Raw genomic sequence first — 26,985 nt, forward strand, 5'->3', positions numbered from 1 at the left:
CCTTTATAATAGTAATAAATTTGTTCTTCAAAACTGGCTGTCTGTTTTGAAGCAAATGGTGAAGGAGAAGGGAACAGCTAATGGAATTTAACTAGGATAGTATTGTTTTATGATATACATTCGTTCCCACAGTATATTATGTCAAATCTTTCATACACTCTCTCTTACATATTTACGTAATAATACATTTGTTCTTCAAAACTAGCAGCATCATTTTTACAAAGATTGAGAAGAACAGGACACTCTGGTTAATAGAATTATGCTCTAAATTAAATCGCTAGATCAGAAGCTGTTGGGATTTGTGGACAATCTCAAAAGACCATGACTTCAGAATCCAGGGTTTTCTGTCTGTGCCAAGAACATAAATAAGAAAATATGGATATTATCTGTTTTCCTGAAAGAGCATCAGTGGACCATGAGTTCATGATTAAAACAAACATACATTAAGGTAAATTATAAGAAATTGTTATCTCTGCAGGTGAAATATGAATAATTTTATATGGCTCAACTTAACAAGATTCTGTCATATTTTAACACAGTGTTAATACTGAATTTTATTTTCTAGCGAAGGAGGTGGGAATGGTTACTGAAATTTAACAAGGTTGGTATTGTTTTATGATATAGTTTCATTCTCACAGTAAACTATGTCAAAATATTAAACACTCTCCCTTACATATTAACTCAACATTTCTTTAGTATGTCTTTATTTACTGATTTTAAGATTATATAGTTATGGGATATTCATTCACATAAATTCCAAAAAGTCTCTGGGGCACTGTCCATTCAAATATAATATTTAATATTGTAATAGTAACTGGAAGGACTGATGCAGAAGCTGAAACTCCAATACTTTGACCACCTGATGCAAAGAACTGACTCATTGGAAAAGACCCTGATGATGGGAAAGATTGAAGGAGGAGGATAAAGGATGACAGAGGATGAGATGGTTGGATGGCATCACCGACTTGATGGACATGAGTTAGAACATGATCCAGGAATTGGTGAGGGATAGGGAAGGCTAGCGTGCTGCAGTCCATGGAGTTGCAAAGAGTTGGACACAACTGAGCGACTGAACTGAACTGAACTGAACTGAACTGAATGGTAACTGACTCAGCTACTGAATGTGTTTTGGTTTATAGACTACCTAAATATCTTTTTGAAAAACACATTTCCAGAAATAAATGTAAGAGTATTATAAAATGTGACATTTTCTTTTAGGTTAATTCCCTACTAAAAAGCCCCCACTAAGTTATTGAGACAATATTTTCTGAGTATAAAATAATAACAACACTTTATGTTTACACTCCAGAACTTTTCCCAAAGTATTAATATATCCACTTAATGTAGTCCAAATCATGTGACCTCAAGATCTCTGCCTGATTCCTTCACTCTGAACATGGATTATTATGATTAAAGAGTGGATTAGGGTCTTTAAATGTGACCACTTCCCACCCATTTAGAGGTATTTGCAAGTTTTAAGTATGTCATCATTTGGGCAACAAACCAAATTCTAAAAAAGTAGCACTTGTATAATGAATGATCTTCATGGAATGTTTTTTACATGCTATATACTTGGTAGGGGCTTCCCTGATGGTTCAGATGATAAAGAATCTGCCTGCAATTCAGGAGACTTGGGTTCAATCCCTGGGTCAGGAAGACCCCCTGTAGAAGAGAATGGCTATCCACTCCAATATTTTGCCTGGAGAATTCCATGGACAGAGGAGCCTGGCAGGCTACAGCCCATGGAGTTGCAAAGAGCTGGACATGACTGAGTGACTAACACTTTCGCTCTCACTTTCACGGTTGGTAAAGGCCCAGGAAAAACTGTACAAGTGTTAGAAAACCATAAATAAGAAGACTACAGTATACCCACCTGAATAAATTCTGACCAGTTTGGTCAACATTTTTGAATGTTTACTGGGTACAAGGAGGGTCAGCCCCTGCACTCTGGGTGCCCACCATTGGTGCAGGAGACCCCCATGCATGACTGAATCACCCACATTGAGGCAGAACTAAACAAGTGCTGTGAAAATAAAAGAAATAAGTGATTCTCACTGACACAGAAATCTGAGTAAACTTCTATCTCAGGTATTTTATTATTGGGTCACTTCTCTGCACTGACATGTTTTGTAACAGTAGAAGTCTGGCAAAGGGCCATTTGAGGGTTAGTCTTCCATCTGTACATATAATCCCCATTCTTCCATAAATTGCATGAGATAGGCTCCATTTTCTTCCGGTGCCTTGTCTGGAGCTCGATCCTGATAGAGTCTAGATAAGAGGCTCTCCTCCCCAAGCCCCTCAGATTCAGGATGCCTACATCCCTCTGGGTCATGTTGAAAGCTGGGTAATGACGGTATACACAGCTTGCCAGTCTGAGGGTCCCAATCAACGAGCGTGGTGGATGGCTCCTCCTCTGGGGCCTCCTCTGTGTCCACGTGCCCCTGCCGCAGGTGGTCCAAGTCTCTGAGCTGAGGGGTATATGAACACAGCAGTGTTTGTGGACCCAAGTCTGCTAAAGTTGCCTGTTGTTCAAATATCTTTCCTTGTAGGGACACCTCCTCCTGCAAATTGAACTCCTGTCCTCTAGGCCCCACAGAAATGTCACTACTTCTTACATCATATTCATATTCAATGACCGTTTTATCCATGGGCATTGTTCTGCCGGGTGGCTCTTGCTGGGTTAAGGAAGTCCCTTTGGAGCTTTTCTCAAAGTCATACACAATGTCCACCACATGTGACACATAGCCCAGGTGTTCCACCTCCACATCCTCCCAGTGGGCTTCCTGGTCCTCGATGGGCTCATTCAGGTCTGATGCATCACTGCTTTTTTCCATTACACTTATATCCTTGGGAGAAGTTTTAGAATCCTCCAAAATATTGAGGGTGATGAAGTTAATCACAATTTTTTCAGTAGGTACAAAAAATCTTTTGTCAAATTCATTTCCATAAATCAAAACCTAAAAAGAGAGAAGAGAACGGTTTTCATCTTTTCACTTTACAGAGACATTAAAAGCAGCTGTTAGTTAGAATTTATACTGTCCCCACATAGTTTTAAAGGCCTATACTTATCAACTCATGAAAGTGAAAGTTATGCTTGGAATACACAGGAAACCTCCCTCACTTGGACCCAAAGGACCCAAGTTGCATAAGATGCACACGGCAGTGAAAAGTGGTTCCCTGGGCGGTCCCGATCTAATCCAAAGGTCAGGGTGTGATTGCCCCTTCCTCTAATTGGCTCAGGGCACTCAAGGGGGTTATTTCAATTCTAGAGCCTCATTTTAAAATTCTGTAAAATCAGAATTCCTTCTGTGTCCGGAGAGGTGAAAACAAATAGAGGTTTTGAAATTCCTTTGTTAATTACAGTTTGAAAGTGAAAGTCACTCAGTTGTATCCCACTCTTTGTGACCTTATGGACTGTAGCCTGCCAAACTCCTCTGGGATTCTCCAGGCAAGAATATTAGAGTGGGTAGCCATTCCCTTCTCCAGGGGATCTTCCTGGGCCAGAGATCGAACCCAGGTCTCCTGCATTGCAGGCAGGTTCTTTACCACCTGAACCACCAGGGAAGCTCTAATTACAGTTTAAATGTATTTATCAATAAACCGTCCTCTGGGCCACCAGCTCTTTTCTGCATATACTCTGGACAGGAAATGTGGAAGGGTATGAAAACTAGGTGTAAAAAGGGAACTAAGCACATGACTAGAGATGGTTTAACTAACTGCCCCCCTACACTATGCTATAATAAGCTAAAATCGGGAATTCACCTGCCAGTTCATAGCAGATGGAGAAACTCTAGATCATGGGAGGAAACTTGTTTAAGATTAACATTTTGCTGGAGATACGTGGACAGTGCCAATTTAGACTGTTGATCATGAATTACGTTCCAGTTCTCACTGTTCACGCTATGATGGGATTTCATTTAACTGGAAAATAGGAACTCCAACATCATTCTGTTATGAAAGCTTTGGTTTCAAAAAGCCACACATGGTCAGTTCTCCTGTGCCTTTTCCTTCTAGGAAAGGTCTCCCTGTCTCATTAAAAAACTAACTCTGAAACCTAAATGAAGGCAGAACAATAGAAATGTTTTAAAAGAGAACAGAAATGCATGTATGTATCATGTACATATGAACATGTATTTTGATAATTCCCAAAGAAATAATCTTTGTTTGTTAAAATTCGCTCAGCCCTTGGAAACCCTCTAGTACGTGGTGTAGAAGCATGAGGTTTGTTCCTTCTTCTACCGTCTTGCTTCTCCTTGCTGTGAGTGATGAAGTCCTGGCCACGTTCCCCCTGAACGTGTCTCCACTCTGTCTGTCTCCAGCCCCACCTCCCACTCTCCTCTTTTAGACTCTCACCTTGTCTCTCCTGGACAACTCTCACAGTCTCCTAGCTGCTTTTTTGTTTCCAGGCTTCCTCCCCTTAACGTTGTCCTTAACACTATCCAGATGTATCTAAAACTCAATATTGACCCTGATGATTCCAACCCAAAACCCGACAGAGTTTTGCAAACACAATGAAGCCCAAGAATAGCACCTTGGGCTAGATAATTCCTTAAATAGCACCCCAATTCTCCCATTACTTGGCCTTACTCCCTCAGTCTCTTCTTTCATAGCTCCTTATCAGGAATCTTATGGTTTAGAAATATTATGTGGTTTTCCAAATATCCACCCACCTTTTTGACTCTGCTATTTTTTCTGATTGTGGTAGGTGCCCTAACTCTCTCAACATTCATGACCAAGCCCTGGCATGAAATTCCTTCTGATCTTCCAGGTAGGGTGCCACTGCCCTTCCTGTACTCTCAAGAGTCCCAAGAACCCACTTTCATCTTAGTCTTCGCATATCATTTATTTATTTATAATTTGGCATTTTTATTTTTTTAATTTAAATTTATATATTTTAATTGGAGGCTAATTACTTTACAATATTGTATTGGTTCTGCCACACATCAACAGGAATCTGCCACGGGCATATACATGTTATCATTTAAAAATTCTAGTTCCAAACTAGACTTAAGCCTCTGGAGGGGCATGGATCATAACAATTTATCTGTGTATCTCAAGACCTAGTCTAATCTGTTCAGTAAATATAAAGTCTTTGTCAAAATAAAGGAATCTTTCTCTTTAGTTATGTTAATAAGCTAACTGAGTACAGAAAGTGTTTTTAACTCATCAACTCTAACTTGAAACTCACTCTGCCCATAAAAGGAATGGTATCTGTTCTAGAAAGTCCTTTTCTATCTTCTTGGAGGTGTGTTATAATGCCTTTACCACAGTAATGCCTTCACTCACCAGATTTGCTGGGTGTTTCTCTTTGCCGACATGGATATATCTGTACATGGAGTAACCCATCACAGAGAAAATAAACACAGTAACAGACATGGGCAAAACATACCAGAGGATGATTTTAACCTCCAATGCTGTTGTTTGATCTGTAAAAATAGAAAAGTGAGGTGGGGTAGATAGTTGTGATTTGGTGGGGTGGGAAAACATTGCTAATGTCAAGCGACTTTGCAGAGATCAGTTTAAAAATTAAGTTTTATCATTTATAAACTGAGAAGCTTGAGCTAAATAAGGGATCTCAGAATTCTTACTCTGTCTGACAATAGGTGGCCTTAAGGAATCATCTGGATTTGTCTCAAACCTTTATGGCAAGGATGCCTTAACAACCCGAGTCAGCAGATATTCCAACAGTTTATATTTGGCTATGAGACTCATACTGGTCCTTATATTTGAAGTTAAGTGTGTATTAAGGCAACTCAGAGCACTGCAAACCAAACAAAACCCTCTTGTGATGATCCCATTAAGCTGCTCCACGTTTCCACATCACTCATTCAACTCAATCTTTTCCATACATTCAGGAGAGGAGAAGAACATTGGTGTCATCTTCTGTGTAACAAATAGAACCATCCCACACAGTTGGCCAGGCCTTCTGGTAGGTCTGGAGTGTGGGGATGCGTGTGAGAGGTGGCTGAGGTAGTATGTGATGGGAATGGCAGTAATTCTCTTCCAGGTCCTGCTGTCCTGTAGGTGCATAGTGAATTTAAAAGTCCATAGCGGAATGAAAAGATATGCTGAATAGTTTTAATAAAAGTAATCCTGGATCACCACTGATCAGACTGTATGGTTGATGGACAGGACTCATTGTGACTAATTTATATTTGCTAAGCTTCTATGGGGTACTTGAAAATAGAAAGGGTTAATTTTACATGTCAATCTATGTAGGCCAAGGTACCCAGTTATTTGGTCCAACATGATTTCAGATGCTTCTGTGAAAACATTTTTTAGATGAGATTAGCATTTATATGAGTAGACTTGAGTAAAGCAGATTACCCTCTATAATGTGGGTGAGCCTCATCCAATCAGTTGAAGGCTTTGATAGAAAAAAGGCTTGATTACTCCCCACTCCTCTGGAGGAGAGAATTCTGTTACCTGATCACTTTCAGACAAGAACTGTAACATCAACTCTTCTTTGGTTCTCCAGCCTGCTGGCCTGCCCTACGGATTTTGAATTTACCCTGTGCCTTCAAAATCATGTGATTCAACTCCTTAAAATAAGTCTTTTTCTCTCCCTCTTTGTGTATATACATATAAAGATTATGTATATTGTGTTCTCCAGAGAATTGTGACCAATACAGCTGTAGAAAAAGGGCAGCTTTAGCACAAATGACGAAAGTTCTAGGGCATTGCACACGTGTACTCAGTTGCTTAGCTGTGTCTTTGTGACCCATATTGACTCTTTGTAACCCCAGGGACCCCAGGAGCCCACCAGGCTCCTCTGTCCAGGGGATTATCTTGGCATGAACACTGCAATGGGTTGCCATTTCCTCTTCCAGGGGAAGTTCCTGACCCAGGGATCAAACCCAGCATCTCCTGTGGCTCCTGAACTGGCAGGTGGATTTGTTACCACTGAGCCACCTGGAAGGCCGTTCGTTACATACTAATACAATCAGCAGGAGTGTCCTGAGAGCATTCTAATCCATGCAGACATTGGATGTTCTGGATGCCTAGTTCTGGGAGCAAGCTGCCAAGTTACTGTCCAGTTAACTGTCCAGTTAAAAAATGGAAAGAGAAGCATCATGGACTTCTGGTCAACAAATGCCAGTAGGAAAGGTCTAGGTACATGGGTCTAACTGCAGGTTCTTCCACCCCGAAGAGTGCATCTGTCTACACGTTCCACATAGAAAGACGCCGATAATGCAGATATGGCAGGTGACTATCACCTGCTCCTACTTCAGGCTACAACTCAGCCCAGTCCTCTTAAAAAAAAAAAAAAAAAAAAATTTGTATTGGAGTTTAGCTGATTTACAATGTTGTGTTAGTTTCAGGTATACAGCAAAGTGAATCAGTTATACATAAGCATATATCCACTCTTTTAGATTCTTTTCCAATACATGCAATTACAGAGTATTGAGTAGAGTTCCCTATGCTATATACTAGGTCCTTCTTAGTTATCTATTTATTCTAGTGTGTATATGTCAATCCCAGTCAGTCCAGTCCTCTTAATACAATCTCTAGTCTCTGGACCAAACTCACCCTGCTTAAACAATGACTGATGGCACCAGCACACGTTTGCAACAATCAACTAATAACCTGTATCTGTATTTTAGGAATTGGGGGATTTTGGAGAACAGAAATATTTCCAAGAATAGTCCCCAAAGAGGTAATAGCAAGTTTTTGAAAAAGTAGACCCTCATAGTGGTGTCTTAGAAAGATACCTGGGTTGATCAACAGCTAGGAGATCACAGAAAAGGTCAGAACCTGAAATGGAACCTTGTTGTTTTGTTACTTTTCCAGGACTAGTGAGAAAGTCAGCTCCATCTGCTTGCTGCTGCTGCTGCTGCTGCTGCTAAGTTGCTTCTATGGTGTCCGACTCTGTGTGACACCATAGACGGCAGCCCACCAGGCTCCCCCATCCCTGGGATCCTCCAGGCAAGAACACTGGAATGGGGTGCCATTTCCTTCTCCAGTGCATGAGAGTGAAAAATCAAAGTGAAGTTGCTCAGTCGTGTCTGACTCTCAGTGACCCCATGGACTGCAGCCCATCAGACTCCTCCATCCATGGGATTTTCCAGGCAAGAGTACTGGAGTGGGTTGCCATTGCCTTCTCCACCATCTGCTTACTGGGAAGTATTTAATTTAATCTGTATTTTAGTTGCTTTAGCTTTGCCGATAGCTTGAATGATTTCCACTGGGAATTCATTCCTACCATTTGGCCACTGATCAAGCTGTTAGTAAACAGAACACTCTTCCAAATACAAAAATGATTTCCTCAATCTGCTTTGTTTTGCCTTTTGCTTGTTTTGCATTTTAATTTTATTGGACATATGGTAGAGAATGCTTTGTTTAAAAGGGGAAGGTATGATAAGGGTGGAGATTCAAACATAAGGCTTTTCACTCTTGATATGTATTCACAAAATTCCCTTTTTAATCCCTGGGACAGATTCATCTCAAAATGTGGAAGGCATGAGGAGAGAAGAAAACAGGGATTCTGTCACCATTCCTGTCCCATAGCTGTGATGAAAAAAGGCTTGGGGGGAAATGGTTGTTTCATGTGGACGGCCGGCACATTTGGAAGAGAGAAACAGAAGAAGAATGATGAAGAGCTGTTCCATGAAGATAAACTTTAGGATTTATTTTCAACTTTTATGTTTTGAGTTCAAGATCTTACCACTCTCAGGGAAAGTGTCAGTCACTCTGTCGTGTTGAACTCTTTTGCGACCCCATGGACTCCTCTGGTGCACAGAGGAGTCCACCAGGCTCCTCTGTCTATGGAATTCTCCAGGCAAGAATACTGGAGTGGGTTGCCATTCCCTTCTCCAGGGGATCTTCCCGACTCAGGGATCAAACCTAGGTCTCTTGCATTGCAGGCAGATTCTTTACTGTCTAAGCCATCAGGAGGACCCTCCCTCAGGGAAGAACAATTAAACAAATGCCAAGCTCCTAACTCTAGTCTCCTAACAGGAACAAGAATCTTCAATCATCCTTCCTTGTCAGCCAAGTTCAGATAACATGAGAACGAGACAAATAAATGGAAATAGAGAGAAGCAACCATAAGACAGAGAGAGAAGTAACTGATTTGCTGACCCCAGGCCCTCCCATAGCCAGTGAGTAATATTTGAACACAACCCATACAGTCTCAAATTTATATTCTGGAGGAGCTGCCAAACACTATCTTAAAGTGTTTTTAGGGTACTGTCTGTTTCTAGGAGTAACATCATCTGATGTTCTTTAAAACCCAAAGGACTTCTACTGATCAGAGTGATTATAGATTTAAAGAAGAAAGACCATGAGTGTAAAAACTCCTATAATGCTATTTCTGCAAGGCAGAGTGATATTGGCAGTGGACACCAGGACCTGTACTGAGAATCCCCCAGGATGTAAAAACACTGGGAGTCAAGTTCAGAGGCAGAGTCCCAGGCTGTCTGGGGATGGTTGTTTCTGCCTTCACTTCAGCCTGTTTCTGGTAGACATGGATTTGTCAAAACCTTGTCTACACTGCCATACTTCCTTCTAGTTTTACCAGATTTCCTTCCTCAGATGAGATGAGATTTTCAAAGCTTACCTTCTAGAGTACTGACACACTGCCTCTCAGAAGGGTGAGTGATGCGAGGAGGGCCTGGAACAAAGGACTCCACAAGTACACAGTACAGAGTGTCCGGCTCCAGCCAGCTGAACACCAGGGTGTGGTTTGTCACACACTGGGACCACTAGGATAGGGAATTACAAACACAGTTAGAGCCAAAGATTTCCAGCAACCCGCAGACAATAACGACAGAAAGAAATAGAAGATGGAGGTACCATTAAGTCCTTCGCTATCACTATGAGTTTTCTTTTTAGCAACAGCTTTAAAATAACTTTTCCCTTCAGCTCGGCAGGGCGTGGTCAGGAACTGAACAAATTGTGGGAACAATTCTAAATAATGACATAGGAGGGATTTCTTCTTCAACTTTGTCCTGTGTTCTTGCTAATATTTTTTTCTTTCTTGGAGAGTGACTGGCAGATGTTAAGCAAGCAGAAACTCTCCATCAAAGTGAGGTGGACAATTGCTCTACATGATAGCAACAACATCATAGCAGATACTTTCTGTAAGGAAAATCTGAAGGTAGCTCTTTAAATTTCTATGCATCACCTTCAACTGTATCCTGCAAGGCATCACTTTTGAGTAACACACCTTCCCAGATTCACATGCTGACAATTTTAGAATCAGGGCTGCATGTTCCAGCATTAGATTCAGAAAGTGACACAGATTATAGGCCCCCATTCCATTTCAGGCTTACCGTTCTATTGGATTTAGTATTATATATGGACACATTATACTTCAGATTAGAGTATATTTGTTGCATGGAAATAGAGCTTTCTTCTGGATTTTTCTTCCACTTCTTTGGAGCCGTCAGAACAATAGAAATGGATTTCTCATCAGTAGTCAAAGCAACCTCTGGTGGGCCAATTTGTGCTTAAAGGGGAGGGGAGAGGGAATTATCATGTTCAGATGTAGTAAACACCTTGAATGAAGCTACAGTATAATTCCACTGGGATCAAAGCTCTAAACCCCATCTTCTTATTTGAAGTGCCTCAGAATGCTCACCTAGACCCAAGTTATACCAAATTTTGAAATAATCAAGTCACAGACTCTGATACAATGTGAAAACAGCTGATTTACCTAGTCACATGTAGTTCCTAGTTACTTGGATAAACAGTACTAGAGGATAGTAAATACAATTAAAAGTGTTTGCAATACTACTATGACCTGACAAGTTGGTGATAAATAACATTAATCAGATTTGAGGTGTTTGTAAAGATCAGCAGTGGAGAAATGAAGCACTGCTAAAGACCTCTGGGGATGTAACCTTGGGAGAATGATCTAGAACAGAGATTAGCAAACTTTTATCACAAAAGTACAGGCTGTATTTTAGGCTTTGCAGGCCACGTGATCTCTGTTGCAACTATTATTTATATAAATGTAAACACCATTCTTGTCCTGTAGAAAAATAGAAAGGAGTGGGGTGCTGTATTTAGTCTGAGGCTCTGGTTTGCTGACTTCTGATTTAGAAGGGCAGCAAGGGAAAGGTGCCAGCTCCAGAACTCAGGGAGCACTTGTAAATGTCGTCCTGACAGCTCTGAGTGGGTCCTCTATGGCTGAATCAGTCTTAGATTGGGGATGGAAAAATTTAAAAAGCAAATACTAGGAAGATGTTGCCCTCATTCTGAGTTATACCTAGATATTATGTCATCACACTACTGAGTTTATAACAAGCAGAGACTTAGTTTGGGGATCAGAACAGTCTTTTTTTAAACTTATTTTTAACTGGAGGATAATTGCTTTACAATGTTGTGTTAGTTTCTGCTGTACAACAATGTGAATCAGCCATAGGTACACATATATCCCTCCCTCTTAAGCCTCCCTCCTGGAAACAATCTTTAGTCAACCTGTGGGCATATGTCAAATAGTTTACAAAACCACAACATTAAGATAAATCTGTCAGTTGTTCCTGAAATTATACAGTCTCAATTGAGCGATAAAACAAAATCAAAATTTGACAGTTTGGCCTCTAGTGTCAATTCTGGATCGGGGAGCAATGTGAGAGACACTTGGTCAAACCTTTTTTTCTAAAGATGAGACTCTGAGATACAGTAAGGTGAAGTACCCAGTATTGGGCTGGTCACTCCACCTAATGGACAGAGTGCAGAAGAGAGCCAAGCAGAGCACTGGGGTTTGGACAAGGCTATCTATGAGGCAGAGATTGTTACATTAGGTCAGATGACCTTGGTACTTATTTAATGCACAACTGAGCTACTTACTTTCTGAGAAAGGATAGAATCGTCCAGTTTCTGCCCATTTGGAACAATTTGTTCCCCACAGGGCCTTAACTTTAGCATAATATTGATGTTCATAGTCAGAAGTTTCAGCAGAGAGGTCACAGTAGGTCCTACTGATATTTCTGCATTCAGATTTATTCAGCCATTTCTTTTGCCCATATCTGCTGAGAAGAAAACTGTGAATCAACAATGAGGTGCTTTCCATGCTTTACAATAGGAAAGAAAAACAGTCATTATATAAAACTGAATGGAACTTAAGACCTTCTCTTCAAAACAACAAAAGTGCCTGTCATTGAGATAAAAAAGAATCGACTTTTGCTGCTAGCAATTTTTTTCATTAGCTGTCAGGAGCATGAGTCAGAGTTTCTGTAATCATCTTTCCTTTCTGTGAATTATAATGTGGATAGTACATTTGAAAGCATGTATTTTATTATTATTCTTGGGCTACAGTATAAATTTTACAAATTGTGTGATCAATTTTTCTATGTAAGTTTACAGCCCACATGCATACCAAGGTCAGTTTGATGGATATTTTTTATTTGTTTGTTTTGGATGGGTGGGGTGTTTTAAGAAAAATTACTATTTTTTTTTCTTAGAAATTCTTCTTGACATTTTCATAAAATTTAAAAATATACTTGCCTTCAAGGGTTCTAGGGAAAATTCACTAGGTTGGAGTTCATTTCCAAATCTGCATTTTTGATGATCATAGTGACAATGATGATGCAGATGACGTTGTTTATATAGATTTTTCCTCTCCTTTATTAAAAATATAACACTCACAGCAAATAGGGAGGGGGGTATTTCTAGCATTTTTCAGGTGGGAGAGTCTGAGGTATTGAGAGTTTAAGAGACACGGGATGAGCCAAGTGTAAGAGACAGGGTTGCATGAGAGGCTACTGAAAGGATTAAAGCAGGCATGTTGGGCTATTAGGTGTGCCGGGCTATTAACTCTGGTGGTAGCAGAGAGAACGGAATGGGTCATGAGTGTCAGACTGGGGAACAGTTGAAGAGAATGCTGCAGTGGTCCAGGCGGAAGATGTAGGTGGCTTGTACAAGTACGGTGACAGTGGAATGAATGACAGGACAAAAGTAAGAAATATTAGGAGACAAGACTTGGTGATTGAGTGCACATAAGAGATGATGGAAAAGAAGGTGTTAAGCATTACAGCTCTTTCTGTCCAGGATAGATGGGTAGAATGGTGGTAACATTTATCCAGATCAAGAATGCGAAAGAAGAGTGGGTTTGAGAAATAGGGAGTGGGGGACAGGGAGGAAGGAAAGATGAGTTCAGTTTTTGACATGTTGAGCTTAAGATATGTGTAAAAGATATCTGAATGCAGGTGCCCAGAAGGAACTGGAGCTCAGCAGAAAGGTGTGCGTGATTATGAAATCAGTGACGTAAAGCTGCTCATTGAAGGCACAGGCATGAATGAAATTATCCATGGATACAAAGCAAAGCCTAGGATAAAGTTTCAGGAGCATCAACATTTAAAGGTGAGATGCAAAGTACCCTCAGAAATAGCAGCTAGAGAGGGAGAAGGAGAAAGAAAAACAGACATCACAAAAGTCAAGGGAAGACTACGTGTTGAGGAGGAGGAATTGCCAACTTTATCAAGTGTTGCCAAAGCTTAAGGGTATCTTCCCTTTTCAGAATATGGCAACAGAGTCCTGAAAGTAAACATCTCCTGCTTCCTAAGCACCACAGTTACCAGAGGAGAAGGCAATGGCACCCCACTCCAGCACTCTTGCCTGGAAAATCCCATGGATAGAGGAGCCTGGTAGGCTGCAGTCCCTGGGGTCACTAAGAGTTGGACACGACTGAGTGACTTCATTTTCACTTTTCACTTTTGTGCATTGGAGAAGGAAATGGCAACCCACTCCAGTGCTCTTGCCTGGAGAATCCCAGGGATGGGGGAGCCTGGTGCGCTGCTGTCTATGGGGTTGCACAGAGTCAGACACGACTGAAGTGACTTAGCAGCAGCAGCAGCAGCAGCATAGTTACCAGAAAACACTAAAAGTGTAGTTAGATCTGGGGACATCGCTGGCGGTCCAGTGGTTAAGACTTTGCTTTCCAGTGCAAGGGGTGTGGGTTTGATCCCTGGTTGGGGAACTAAGATCCCACGTGCTTTGGCCAAAAAGCCAAAACAGAAGACAGAAACAATATTGAAAAAATTTAATACAGACTTCAAAAACGGTTCACATAAAAAAAATCTTAAAAAAAAAAAGAAAGAGAGTTTGTTGACCTATTTCTACAATTCAAGTAATCACCACGCCAAGGGGCTTTCATACTTTTGTCACCTTCTGTGATGGTGAGCCACAGAAAGAAACACATCTCACACTGTGATACAGTTCATACATATATCTCGTATACTAAAACAAACGTTTTATAAGATCATACAACTTTACTACATGCCAGGTACTCAGTTATTTTCTTACTCTAATCCCCTTCACACCATCCTAAACCTTGCCGTGCTAGTTATGTCCCTCGAAATTGATTTCATGGCTCACCAACAGGTCTTGACTAGTGGCTAGAAAAATACTGCCATCGCCTATTTGACCCTTTCTCCTCAAACTTCCTGACTCTGCCAAAGCCGGTGCAGCATCCCATGGTAGATGTTGATGAAGGAGAAATACTCTTGACCAAGTTCTGGATAAAAAGCTTTGTAAGTTTGACAAGCTGATGATAGACATGAATCCCACAATAAATGCTACAGCAATAATGTTTCTCCATGCCCAAAAGTCATGTGGGGCTCTAGGTGGTCTCTGACTGCTTTCTGGTAACAGCAGGAAACATTTATCAAGTGCTGTTAAGCATGGATGCATGCTTAGGATTTGAAAGCTTTATCTCATTTAATTGTCATAATAATCCTTGGAGGTGGGTACCATTATATTCATCCCATTTTACAGATGAGGAAATTGAGGCTCAGTGATGTTAATGGAGCTGCTCAAGTTAGTCTGACTAGGAACAGGCATAGCTGGGATTTTAACCGCTTTCTCTGATGCTAAAACTTGTGCTTTTAATGCTACACTATATTTTCTGCGTTAAATTCCTCATGTAGATATAATTTAAACTTTTGCTAAAATTTCATGCTTTACTTGGAAACAAGCTTCACTCAAAAGTAAAAATGTATAATCTATAACCAGCTAGGTCCACAGCCTGGCTGTGAACCCAGCACTGTTCGCCTTCGGAACCGAGCGTGGAGTCTGTTGGTGACACACACTACCCTGTATTCCTGCGCGCCATCCGCAGGCTCAGGGGCTGTAAGAATTCCAAAATGAAAAGTTTATTTTCCAATATTCTTTTTTGAAATGCACATAATCTAAATTATCTGCTCTCAGAGCAGTGATGACTTTAAAAAAAAATCCTTCTCTGAATCACACAGACGCATGAAGAACAGAGCAAGCTCCCTGCTCCAGCTATCGGAAAAGGAGGCAAGGGCACGCTCACGAGCCATTTCTCTTGACAGAGCGATGCCTCTTCCCTAAAATACTGGTTTCTGAGGAACACTGGCAACAAGCATGAGGGTCTAGATAAACGAGGCCATTGTGAATAGCAGCCTAAGTCTTCCATTGCCTTTAATGGTCAGAATATTTTTTTTTTCAAAGACAAAAACGACATTATTGGGTTTTTTTTGGTGAATATGGTACATTTTTTAAACTCACACAATCAAAAAAGTATAATGGAGAGATAAATAAATTATCCTGAAGCCCATTACCCTGAAACATTTGGTACATGTGATTCTGTATATCTCACTGTGCTTATATGTACCCAGAAGAATGATTCAATAATTGAATACATAGACAAAAACTCGATTATGCCATACTTATGATTTTAATAAAAATAGTAAATTTAATTTGATTTGAACTTTAATGAGAAAGAAATTAAACTGAAATAAATCACTGCAGTTCAAACGTTTCATCACCACAAGATATTAGTTCTTAATATCTTTTAATAAGATAGTTTAAATTAAGAAAATCATACATGAAAGATATTGAGAGTTTAGTTATTCAAATGATAACATTTTCATTTTGGATCACATATAATACCTTGGTGCTATAAAAGTTAGTACACATACAGTCTTTCCCCACCTTATGATTTGCTATATTATTAAGTTCAAACATTCAAAGAAAGTCTGTAACCACATTTCTCACTGCTATTTAGACTCAGTTCTGCATTTAGATGGTTTCAGTGCATGCTATTCATCTTTTTTGCCACAATCTTGTCATTATTAAGATTCTTTAGGTTCTTTTTTATCTCTTTCAGTTGGAGATCCTCTTTAATTAGTGTTTCCCTTCCCAACTTTCTGCAAGAAAGTCTCAGCAGAGTGATATCCCAAGTTCCATCTGCTTGAAAATACATTTGTTGAACTTGGTGGGAGTCTTAGGTCACAACTATATTTCCCTCAGAAGATGTATCACTGCCATCAGCTGAGTGTTGCAGATAGAAATCATTGCTTTTACTATGATGGTTATAAATCATGTCACTTTTTCAAAGTTCAGTAACTTCACCAGGATGTCTTCCTATTATTTTTATTAAATTTTCCTAGGCAGAGCATGCATTTATAATATGCAATTCCAGACAGTCATTATTACCTGTTCAATTATTGCTATCAACTATAATAGATTTTTCATCTCCATAAAACATTTTTGTTTTCTATCTTCTTCCTAAGTTCTGCCATCTTGCTTTTAAAAAAAGTTCTTCCACTTGGAGTCTTAGAATCTTCTTCTCTTTGACTGTTTATCTCTTCTTTGACATTTACCATTAGCGACCACGTTGTTTATGGACTCAAAACTACAGACAATTACTTGTCTGAATTTTCTTTCTGTTTCCACAAGAAAGCTTTCAGGAACTTTTAACTTACGTTCATTTTTTTTTCTTTCTCCCTTTCAGTAATTAGGGATAGGTTGCTGGATTCTCTGGGACAGTTACTCTTTGAAAGGAGCAGTTCTTTAAATACTAGGTGAATGGGTATGGGAGTGACAATCTACCCCACATTCGCTCATCATTTTGCATTCTTTCTTGTTTCTCATGAGTTTTGAGGGAGAGGTGAAAAGTGGAAATGTCCATTCATTACTATCTTTAATAAAAACCATGAGTTGTACAGAATTCTGTGCTCAGTTTCACTTAAAAATACCCTGTAATTCTAATAAGTTTACATGTTTCAGAGGTGATGGATCTCCTTGTTTGCTCAGCCACAGAATAACATTTTGATCAACTTCTTTTCTCCATTTAAATATTTCCTCTTGCCTAAGCACTAAACACTCTGTTTACATGAAGACATTATTGTCTAATTTAATCTAACAAAACATAACAAGATAATTTAACAGGAAATATCTAAAATCTCTCTTTCTCTTCAAACACTCATTTAATGTAATAGATGGTTTGTTAATCTTTGCATAGGGGTCTAAGTCTTGCTTTTATAAATAAAACAAAGAAAAAGAATCAACTTACATGAAATACTGCACAGTATAACTAACTTCCATGCCTTGTAAGCCTTCTGGGGGGTTCCACTGTAGGATATTCTTCATGTTTATGGATATGAAGGTGACATTTGTAGGTTTATACAGATCACCAGAGACACAGGGAACTGAAAAAGGAGTAGAGGGGAAGTGAGGGTTTAGTGGAGAGAAAGGAAGACCTAACCTGTGGTGGCTGGTCTCTAGATACAGCCCCCAAGAAGCGGTACCTTCCAGTACTCGTGCTCTGTGAACTTCCTTCCAGCCCGACCTGACTTTATGACCCTCCTTAACCAACAGAAGTGATTCTGAGACTGAGCCTTAACAAGGCCTGTGAGCGCTCACTTTTGCTCGTTTGAAAGCCCTGCACTGCAATGTAAAAAGTGGGCTACTCTGCTGGACAAACCATGTCAAGAGGCCATATGGCAAGGGAGATGTCCAGCTGTTCTAGCATCCCAGCTGAGCCCAGCTTTCCAGCCAAGGGGCCAGAATGAAGCCACTGTGGACACTGTAGCCCCATTTGCCTCAGACTAAAGCTGTGTGAGATGCCTTGAGAGAGGCCAGCAGAAGAACCATCCAGCTGAGCCCTAGCTAATCATCAGAACTGTGAGAAATAATAATATGATTGTTTTAAACCACCTTGCTTTTCTGAAATAAATTACCCCCTGAAATGTGTTGTCAATCATTAATGCTCAATGATTCAACAGAAATTTTGATTAGTGTTTTGTAATTGTTTAAGCGATCCTCTAGAAATGCTATGTGGTGGTTTAGTTGCTCAGTTGTGTCTGACTCTTTGTGACCTCATGGACTGTAGCCTGCCAGGATCCTCTGTCCAAGGGATTTTCCAGGCAAGAATACTGGAGTGTGTGGCCATTTTCTTTTCCAGGGGAACTTCCTGAACCAAGGATCAAACTCAGGTCTCCTGAATAGCAGGCATTTGTTTACTGACTGAGCCAGCAGGGAAGCTTAAAATGCTGTATCAATTATTAAAATGTTACAAACTCTGTATCCTAAAGGATTAATTTCTAGAAATTCTCTGTAGAGAAATTATTAAAAAATAAATATTGTAATAGTTTAAATAAAAGGAGTAATAGGTTAAATAAAGAGAATTAATAATGTGACAATATCAAAACATTAAACAATTTTCTCATCATACCATTCTATTTTTCGAAAATAAAACATATTTCATTATAAATGTTGTGAACCTCTTTGCAAGTTTACATTATGGATAAATTGTATGTATTGCCACAATTTTGGTGGCCAGTCTCCGAGATGACCTTCAGTAATCCCCTCCTCCTGGCACTCACAGCCTGCATATTCCCCTCTCACACTGCAGCTGGGTTGGTCTACGTGACCAATAGAGTATGACAGAAGTGAGAGTACATCATTTCTTCTTAGATTATAAAAGATACTATGTCTGCCACCTTGCTTTCTCTCTTTTGGATTATTTACTCTAGGAAAGGTCGGTTGTCTTTTTGTGAACAGTTCTCCACAGAGGACCTTGTGGTAAGTGACAGGCCTCCAAGAAAAACTGAATGAAATTTCTTGCCCAAAGGCACATTAGTGAGCTTAGAAGTGGATCCTCCAGTCCCAATAAAACTTTCAGATGACTGCAGCCTCAGTCATCTATACTCTCATATATACTCTTGACTATTCTCTCATGAAAGACCCTCAGCCAGAACCACCAGATAAGCCATTACTGGACTCCTGACCCACAGAAACTGAGAGATGATATTTGTTGCTTTAAGCTGCTAAGTTTTGAGGTAGCTTGTTACCCAGCACTAGTATCTAATACAACAAAGAGTCTAAAACTTAGAGAAACTAACAGAAATCAATCACTTAAAAAAAAAACACAAGTTAAATGGAGGAAGAAAGAAATGGTTCCCTTCATATCCAGTGATGTCATAAAGGACTACTGCGGTCGAAATCTTGAAAAATCTTCTATTTAGTAGTTTCATTTCATCTTTATGAAAACATTTTAAAAACCAATGAGAAGAACGAAAACTTCTTAGACTTTTAATTACAAGTGAGGGTTACAGCAACAATTTTTTGAATTTTTTAAAAAAGATAAATGCTCTGTTAAACACATTATATTGAGTTGGCCAAAAAGTTCATTTGGTGTCTTCCACAACATCTTATCATGAACTTTTTAGCCAATCCATTAAATACACTAATAAGGATTCAGAGTAGTAAACATCTTTAATAGAAATATATTTTAAAATGGATGTTGCTGTTTGGTACACTATTTCTGGGGGAAGAATATCCTTAGCTTTTGTCCTTTAGATTCATTTGTATTGACATTATCTTATAGATTTCCTAGGCAGAAAATGTATCTGTTTTGGATATCCTCTAGTCAATAAATCAAAGCATTGCCTCAGGGACAGCCCTAAAATAACAACAACAACAAAAAAAAATCTGAAGACATAGGGATACACCACTTGAAGATGGAAGATTGGAGTGATACATCTGTAAGTCAAGAAGCCTGGCTACTACCAGAAGCTAGTCAAAGTGAAGAAGGAGCTTCCGTCACAAGCTTTAGAGGGGGCATGGCACTGCCAGCCCCTTGGTTTCATACTTCTAGCTTTCAGAACTATGAGAGAATACATTTCTGTCATTTTAAGCCATCCAGTTTATGGTACTTTGTTATGGCAGCTCCAGGAAACTAATACAGCTGCCACCATGTGGATACATAATGATGAATAAGCAGGTATGTTCCTGCCCTTGTGGAGATCCCAGACTAGTGGGAAGAGAGACATCATTGACAAGTCAAAAATCAAACAAGCACATGGTGACCCAGCTATGGAAGAGAATAAGGTTGGAGTAGTGGGTCACAGAACCTACTTAGATAGGGGCTTAAGAGTCAGCTGTGAGGTAGGAGGGCAGTGTTCCAGGCAGACTCCAGAGGTGGGGAAATGCCAATCCAAAAAGACCATGGCCTTGGAACAGTCAAAATGTCAGTGTGGCTGGAAAAAGTGAAGGCTACTGGCCACATTGTGATTGAAGAAATTCAAAGGGGCTAGATCTCCCACCGTCACCCCCGTCTTTGTAAACCCTGGAAAGGAAGTTGGGATATAATTGAAATACAGCAGAAAAGCACTGATGCCTTTTAGGCAGTGGAAGTCAAGAGCCTATTTGTATCTCAAATGGATTACTTCACTATTGAGAGAAGAAAAGATTGAATGAGAGCAAGAATAGACCTGGAGAGACGGGTGAGACCACAACTGCAGCAACCCCAATGAGGATGGCTGAGCTGGCACCAAAATGCTGGCTATGGATATGGAAAGTGGGGTGGCACCAGCCGGGAGCTCTATTTTCGATGCCTGTTTTGTAAGCTACATCAACAGATGAAGATTTATCAAGGAATATTTGCCTTTTGATGATGCAAAAGAATGATAGAAAATAGAGTTCATACTTGTTTCTGAGGGGGAGAAATAGCACATTAAAAAAAAGCGTAATCGATAACTAGTATTTCCTTGTGGTGTTATCATCTTTACAAAGTCGTAGGTACTATTTGTTTCCAGTTTGGAAAAACATAAAGAAAACACTCCTGAATAAATGTTCCAACTGAGATAAGTCATTTTCTTAACCTGCCAGTACTGATAAGATAATTTAATCAACATCCAAGTGAAAATATGTCATACCCACATTGATATCAGGAGTCATGTGCTGATCTGTGAGTTACAAAAGCACTTTTGTTCACATTGATTTATGGCCTGCGAGTACAGATCTGATCTTCTGAGAGTCCTTCTATTTAATATCCCAAATCACAAAGTTTTGGATTGGTACACATAATTTTATTTCTAGGAGTGCTGTACCACCACAACTTTGGTTTGGAACAAGGGTCTCCACAGTCTGGTCTGGCCTCTCCTTATGGTATTCAGCCAAATGCACTATGTTCACTGGTCACACCAAATTACCTGCAAACCCCTAACTTGCTTAGCTGTTTTATACCCTTAATAATTTTGGTACTCTCTCCCTAAATATCTTTTGGAATTAGAAGACGCCTTATTTTCCCTTGTGTGCCTCCATTCAATGAATATTGGCCTGTGCTATTTTAATGACATGATTGTGTTGTGATATTGTGGAGAGTATGCATGGTATACCCTAAAAGGGATTGGGCATTTCTGATGACACTCACTGGGTAGGAGGCATTTCTTTCAAGAGAAAGTGAAATTCAGAAGACCTCAGAAAGGGACCAGAATTTTGGGCTCCCTTTGAGCTTTCCTGATGGGGGTGTGAATGTTGGGCAATGGGAGGGAGACTTGAGGCGGGGTCCCCTTGGATTATGGGTAATTAAGGTGGCTTCTGCAAACTAGCAGTTATCAGTGGGGTGGGAGGAAGGGCAATACAGGGGAAGAGAATAAAGAAGCACAAACTATTATGTATAAGATAAGCTACAAGGATATATTGTACAACACAGGGAATACAGCCTATAAATGGAGTGTGAAAAACAACAGAAAAGATGGCTTCTACCCTAACAAAGCTGTGAGAGGTCAGCAAGGAGGACCCACTTAATGAACTCCCAAGTAATGATGAGTTAGCTCTAGCTTGTAAGTCATGTCATTTAGACTTGTGTTCCCTCTTTGTGTTTATTTTCCTCTCGTTATATCTTGGCCTTTGGGAAAGCCTTCTAGCCCAGCTTCATCTATGTTATAGCACCATAAAGAAAAGGTCCTTTGTCTCCTCTTGGGTCCTTTAGTAGAAAGAGAATAGATAAATGGCATTTGAAATGGGTAAGTCTTTGACAAGTTCATTAGTGGAGTTTTACAAAGTGTGGCTGCTGCATTAGTTCCAAGAGTTATCTTATAGTTACCTTTCTGTAAGTGTAATGAAATAGTATGACATTTTCCTAATGGCCTCAAAGATAATACTAAGGTCACTGTCTAAATATGTTGCAGTTTTAATCATATGCCTGACAGTAAAAGGTATTTCTATTTCATTACACTGTGGGAAAAATCAATGCATAAATTAGTACTTGATGAACACCAGTAAAAAATGGTGAGGTTTTCAGCGTGAACTCATGGAGGGTTAACTGGTCTCATGGTTACCCAAACCTCTGTCTTCTGGGGCTGAGACTTTCTGACTTACCCTTTATGGACAATATGTTCATGCACTTCTGAGGAAAACTACCAGACTGTAAGAGGCTGAACAGTCAAATGTGGCTGCTTCTGGGGACTTCCCCTTGGGGCCATTCAAGTTTTGCAGGCTCATTAACTTGGGAACCTCAGCATTGAGGAAGCCCTGCCCAGCTCTGCCCTGAGAAAGTCTCCAGCCCCATCTGTCTTTCTGCAGCTGAAGCAGTGAAGCAATCACCAGGCTCTGAGCTGTTTGACACAGGGCACCATATCTTACAAGAGCCTTTGTATCCCCAGTGCCTGGCAAATAGTTTTGAACTGAACGAACCACTTCTTGGCTCACATACGTCATGAAGACAGAGCAGGACCCTCACATGAGCATCTGAATGAGGGTGATACAGTCTGAACTACCAAACCTTGATAGCTTGAAATAACCCTGGGAAACTTGCACTGTACACAAGGGATACTCAACATATTTTTAATGAAGGAAGAGCAGCTCATGGCAAGTGGTTGCCACATATTATAAATGTCTTTCAAAACAGGAAAATACTTTACTACCTTGTAAGACCAAAAGAAGAGAAAAAAAATCACCTGACTGAGTTTTCTGTTGTAGGAAATGGGGTTAAGAAGAGTTGAAGTACAAAAGGGCACCAGAGGGCGATTAATCAATTTCAGGAAGCAAAGCTGTAAATATCTCATCCCACCCTCCACCAAAGGAGAGCTAAGCAGTGTCTCTGCCTTCCAGCAGATGAAGCATTGTTCTAACTTCATGCTAAAAGGAAAGGCATATTTTCTTTGGTCTTAAGTTTTAAATTATTTCTCCTGAAAAATATTAACTCTTCTTTCCTCCTTCCCCAGCCACTGCAATTATATTTCAAGTGCTCTTAAAAAGTGAATCGTGTATTATAAACAGTGCTGAGACGATTCACTTTTTAAGAGCGCTTGAAATATAATTGCAGTGGCTGGGGAAGGACAAATGGATAAGAAAGCTGGGGTACATATACACAATGGAGTATTACTCAGCCATTAAAAAGAATACATTTGAATCCGTTCTAATGAAGTGGATGAAACTGGAGCTGATTATCAGAGTGAAGTAAGCCAGAAAGAAAAACACCAATACAGTATACTAACGCATATATATGGAATTTAGAAAGATGGTAATGATAACCCTGTATGCAAGACAGCAAAAGAGACACAGATGTATAGAACGGACTTTTGGACTCTGCGGGAGAGGGAGAGGGTGGGATGATTTGAGAGAATGGCACTGAAACGTGTATAATATCATGTAAGAAACGAATCGCCAGTCTAGGTTCGATACAGGATACAGGATGCTTGGGGCTGGTGCACTGGGATGACCCACAGAGATGATATGGGGTGGGAGGTGGGAGGGGGATTCAGGATGGGGAACTCATACACACCGGTGGCAGATTCATGTCAATGTATGGCAAAACCAATACAGTATTGTAAAGTAAAATAAGAAATAAAAAAAAGTGAATCGTCTAACCAACATTTCAAGTGTGATGTAGGAACTGTTTACCTGAGAAAATATACTTAACTGTCTTCTATGAAGGAGAGTACGGTTTGGAGTTAACATTAGTTCCTCTGAACTTGATTCTCTTTCTCTACCAATTCTGCTACTATTTCCCTATTACTGCTTAGCCCATTTGCTGTTTAACTTGAGTACGGCCTCTGCTTTGTCTATAATAGGACTGCTTGTTGTTACACGGGGCACGGCCACCTGCTCTATCTCAATGGCTTCTAATAATTGTTTATGTGAGTAGGTCGGAGAGAAGTCATAAAAACAAGAGTTCTAGAGCCACACTGACACCTGCTCCCTGCTCTCCGCTTACCTAAGCTGTGTGCCCTGAAGTAAGTTATTTAGCCTCTGCACTCAATTTCCTCATTTGTAAAATGAAACAATATTATTATCTGCCTCATAGGCTTGTTGGGATGATTAAATAAGGTTCCTAAAATAGTGCCTGGTACAAAGAAAGAACTCAGTAATTGTTAGCTCAGCCTTGTCCTTCATGGGTTTCCCTGGTGGCTCCATGGTCAAGAACCCACCTGCCAATGCAGGAGACACAAGTTCTATCCCTGAGCCAGGAAGACCCATGGAAGGAGGAAATGGCAGTCCACTCCAGTATTCTTGCCTGGAGATCCCCATGGACAGAGGAGCCTGGTGGGCTACGGTCCATGGGGCCGCAAAGAGCCGGACACGACTTAGTGACTAAACAACAACAATGTTGTCCTCCATCGTTACTGTTCTCCTTTCACAGCTGAATAAAGGCCCAGAGAGGGGACCAACTTGCCTGCGGTTATTCAACCATTCGGAGGGTGCTTGAGTCCAAGCATTCTTAGGACAACAGAGATCTCTCTGCTAGGATACTCACTTGCTGCCTTTAGGGAATGCTCCAAAGAACAGTGTTATGGGAAGAAGTGACTGCACAATCATTACAAAGTTTGTTACTGAAGGAAAATTCTGAGAGAGATGAGAATACCAGAACACCTGACCTGCCTCTTGAGAAATCTGTATGCAGGTCAGGAAGCAACAGTTAGAACTGGACATGGAACAACAGACTGGTTCCAAATAGGAAAAGGAGTACGTCAAGGCTGCATATTGTCACCCTTCTTATTTAAATTATATGCAGAGTACATCATGAGAAACGCTGGACTGGAAGAATCACAAGCTGGAATCAAGATTGCCGGGAGAAATATCAATAACCTCAGATATATAGATGACACCACCCTTATGGCAGAAAGTGAAGAGGAACTCAAAAGCCTCTTGATGAAAGTGAAAGAGGAGAGTGAAAAAGTTGGCTTAAAGCTCAACATTCAGAAAACGAAGATCATGGCATCTGGTCCCATCACTTCATAGAAAGTAGATGGGGAAACAGTGGAAACAGTGTCAGACTTTATTTTTTTGGGCTCCAAAATCACTGCAGATGGTGACTGCAGCCGTGAAATTAAAAGATGCTTACTCCTTGGAAGAAAAGTTATGACCAACCTAGATAGCATATTAAAAAGCAGAGACATTACTTTGCCGACTAAGATCCGTCTAGTCAAGGCTATGGTTTTTCCAGTAGTCATGTATAGATGTGAGAGTTGGACTGTGAAGAAAGCTGAGCACTGAAGAATTGATGCTTTTGAACTGTGGTGTTGGAAAAGACTCTTGAGAGTCCCTTGGACTGCAAGGAGATCCAACCAGTCCATTCTGAAGGAGATCAGCCCTGGGATTTCTTTGGAAGGAATGATGCTAAAGCTGAAACTCCAGTACTTTGGCCACCTCATGCGAAGAGTTGACACATTGGAAAAGACTCTGATGCTGGGAGGGATTGGGGGCAGGAGGAGAAGGGGACGACAGAGGATGAGATGGCTGGATGGCATCACTGACTCGATGGACATGAGTCTGAGTGAACTCCGGGAGTTGGTGATGGACAGGGAGGCCTGGTGTGCTGCGATTCATGGGGTCGCAAAGAGTCGGACATGACTGAGCGACTGAACTGAACTGAACTGAAAATTGCTTCTAAGGAGATATATAAGAAATTCAATGAGGAAAACCTGAGTATTTCTCCTTCCCTGAATCTTCCTGGTAGAAGTATACTTAGTCATATCAGTCATTCAACCTCATTACCAGGCACCTACTAGAAATAGAAACTACCAGTTACTAAGGTGCCCTGGAAGACAGAAACACACAGAAGGCCCTGCTCTTACAGAGCAGGTATTTTCTACATCTGGACATAATCCATCAATACACGCTTTCCCTGCCAAGTATGTGAATGTTTATATGGATGAGTGATACATAAGTCATACATGAAAAACATGTTATTTCTTTACAGCCACACCTCAATAAGTAAATCTACGTGCTTAAACATGTTCTGGAATATTGCTGTTGGTACATGAGAGTAAATAGGACTTTAAGATTGAGACTACTTCTTAAAATAAATATATTGGCATTTATCCATCAAAAAGAGTGCACATCTTCCAAGCAGTTTCCTTGGGACAGTTTATAATTATTCCCGGCATTGCTCAGCTCTGGCATTTGGAACACAGATCTTTTTACCTACAACTGTCTTCAGAGGTAGGTTATAAATATGCAAAAATTCCATCTCATTTTTTAAAAATAGGCACACCTTGTTTTTGCCCAACATAGCATTTCTTAGCTTGGTTATACAAGTTGCTTGGACGTGGCTCTGAAAGATTTTGAAAAGTAAACCACACCTTCAAGATGAGGTTTGCCACTTAATGGGCTATTCTGACCAACATATGCAGGTTCTATCCAGAACTCTGAAAAAAGGAGTTTAGGAAAAACACTGTCAGATTTTTGTGCATAGCTTCCTAAAATGCCTATTTTGAAGATGGCATTATCAGTTTGCATATGTTGGTCCCATTGTTAGAGAATCAGTCCCACTGGCTTATGTCATTTCTTGTGTGAATGCTTTCCCTTCCCTTTCAGAAATTGGCTTTTTGAGGGCAAGGGTTTGATTTTCTCCACATTTTGTGATTGCCAAAGTGTCTATCCAAAGTGATGATCACAGTAACTGTGGGAAAGAATATTCACATGTGCGTTGTGGTCTCTACAACTCACTCAATAACTTGCCTCATAAAGGAAAAGACAGAAGAAAGAACAGAGACAGACTTC

The 26,985-nt window shown here is 40.3% G+C and overlaps 1 protein-coding gene across 1 annotated transcript in view; it reads right to left on the reverse strand.

The window, feature by feature from the left end:
- Nucleotides 1-2,165: 2,165 nt before the first annotated feature.
- Nucleotides 2,166-26,985, reverse strand: part of IL20RA (interleukin 20 receptor subunit alpha) — a 33,663-nt gene continuing 8,843 nt past the window's right edge. The window contains exons 2-7 of the mRNA XM_052645992.1: nt 17,267-17,402; nt 11,797-11,975; nt 10,275-10,450; nt 9,560-9,704; nt 5,287-5,426; nt 2,166-2,957 (exon numbers count right to left, since the gene is read on the reverse strand). Coding sequence (XP_052501952.1) covers nt 2,166-2,957; nt 5,287-5,426; nt 9,560-9,704; nt 10,275-10,450; nt 11,797-11,975; nt 17,267-17,402 — 1,568 coding nt within the window. The remainder of the gene's footprint in view (nt 2,958-5,286; nt 5,427-9,559; nt 9,705-10,274; nt 10,451-11,796; nt 11,976-17,266; nt 17,403-26,985) is intronic.

Source organism: Budorcas taxicolor, chromosome 9, assembly GCF_023091745.1.
Source record: "Budorcas taxicolor isolate Tak-1 chromosome 9, Takin1.1, whole genome shotgun sequence".
Taxonomy (NCBI): Eukaryota; Metazoa; Chordata; class Mammalia; order Artiodactyla; family Bovidae; genus Budorcas; species Budorcas taxicolor.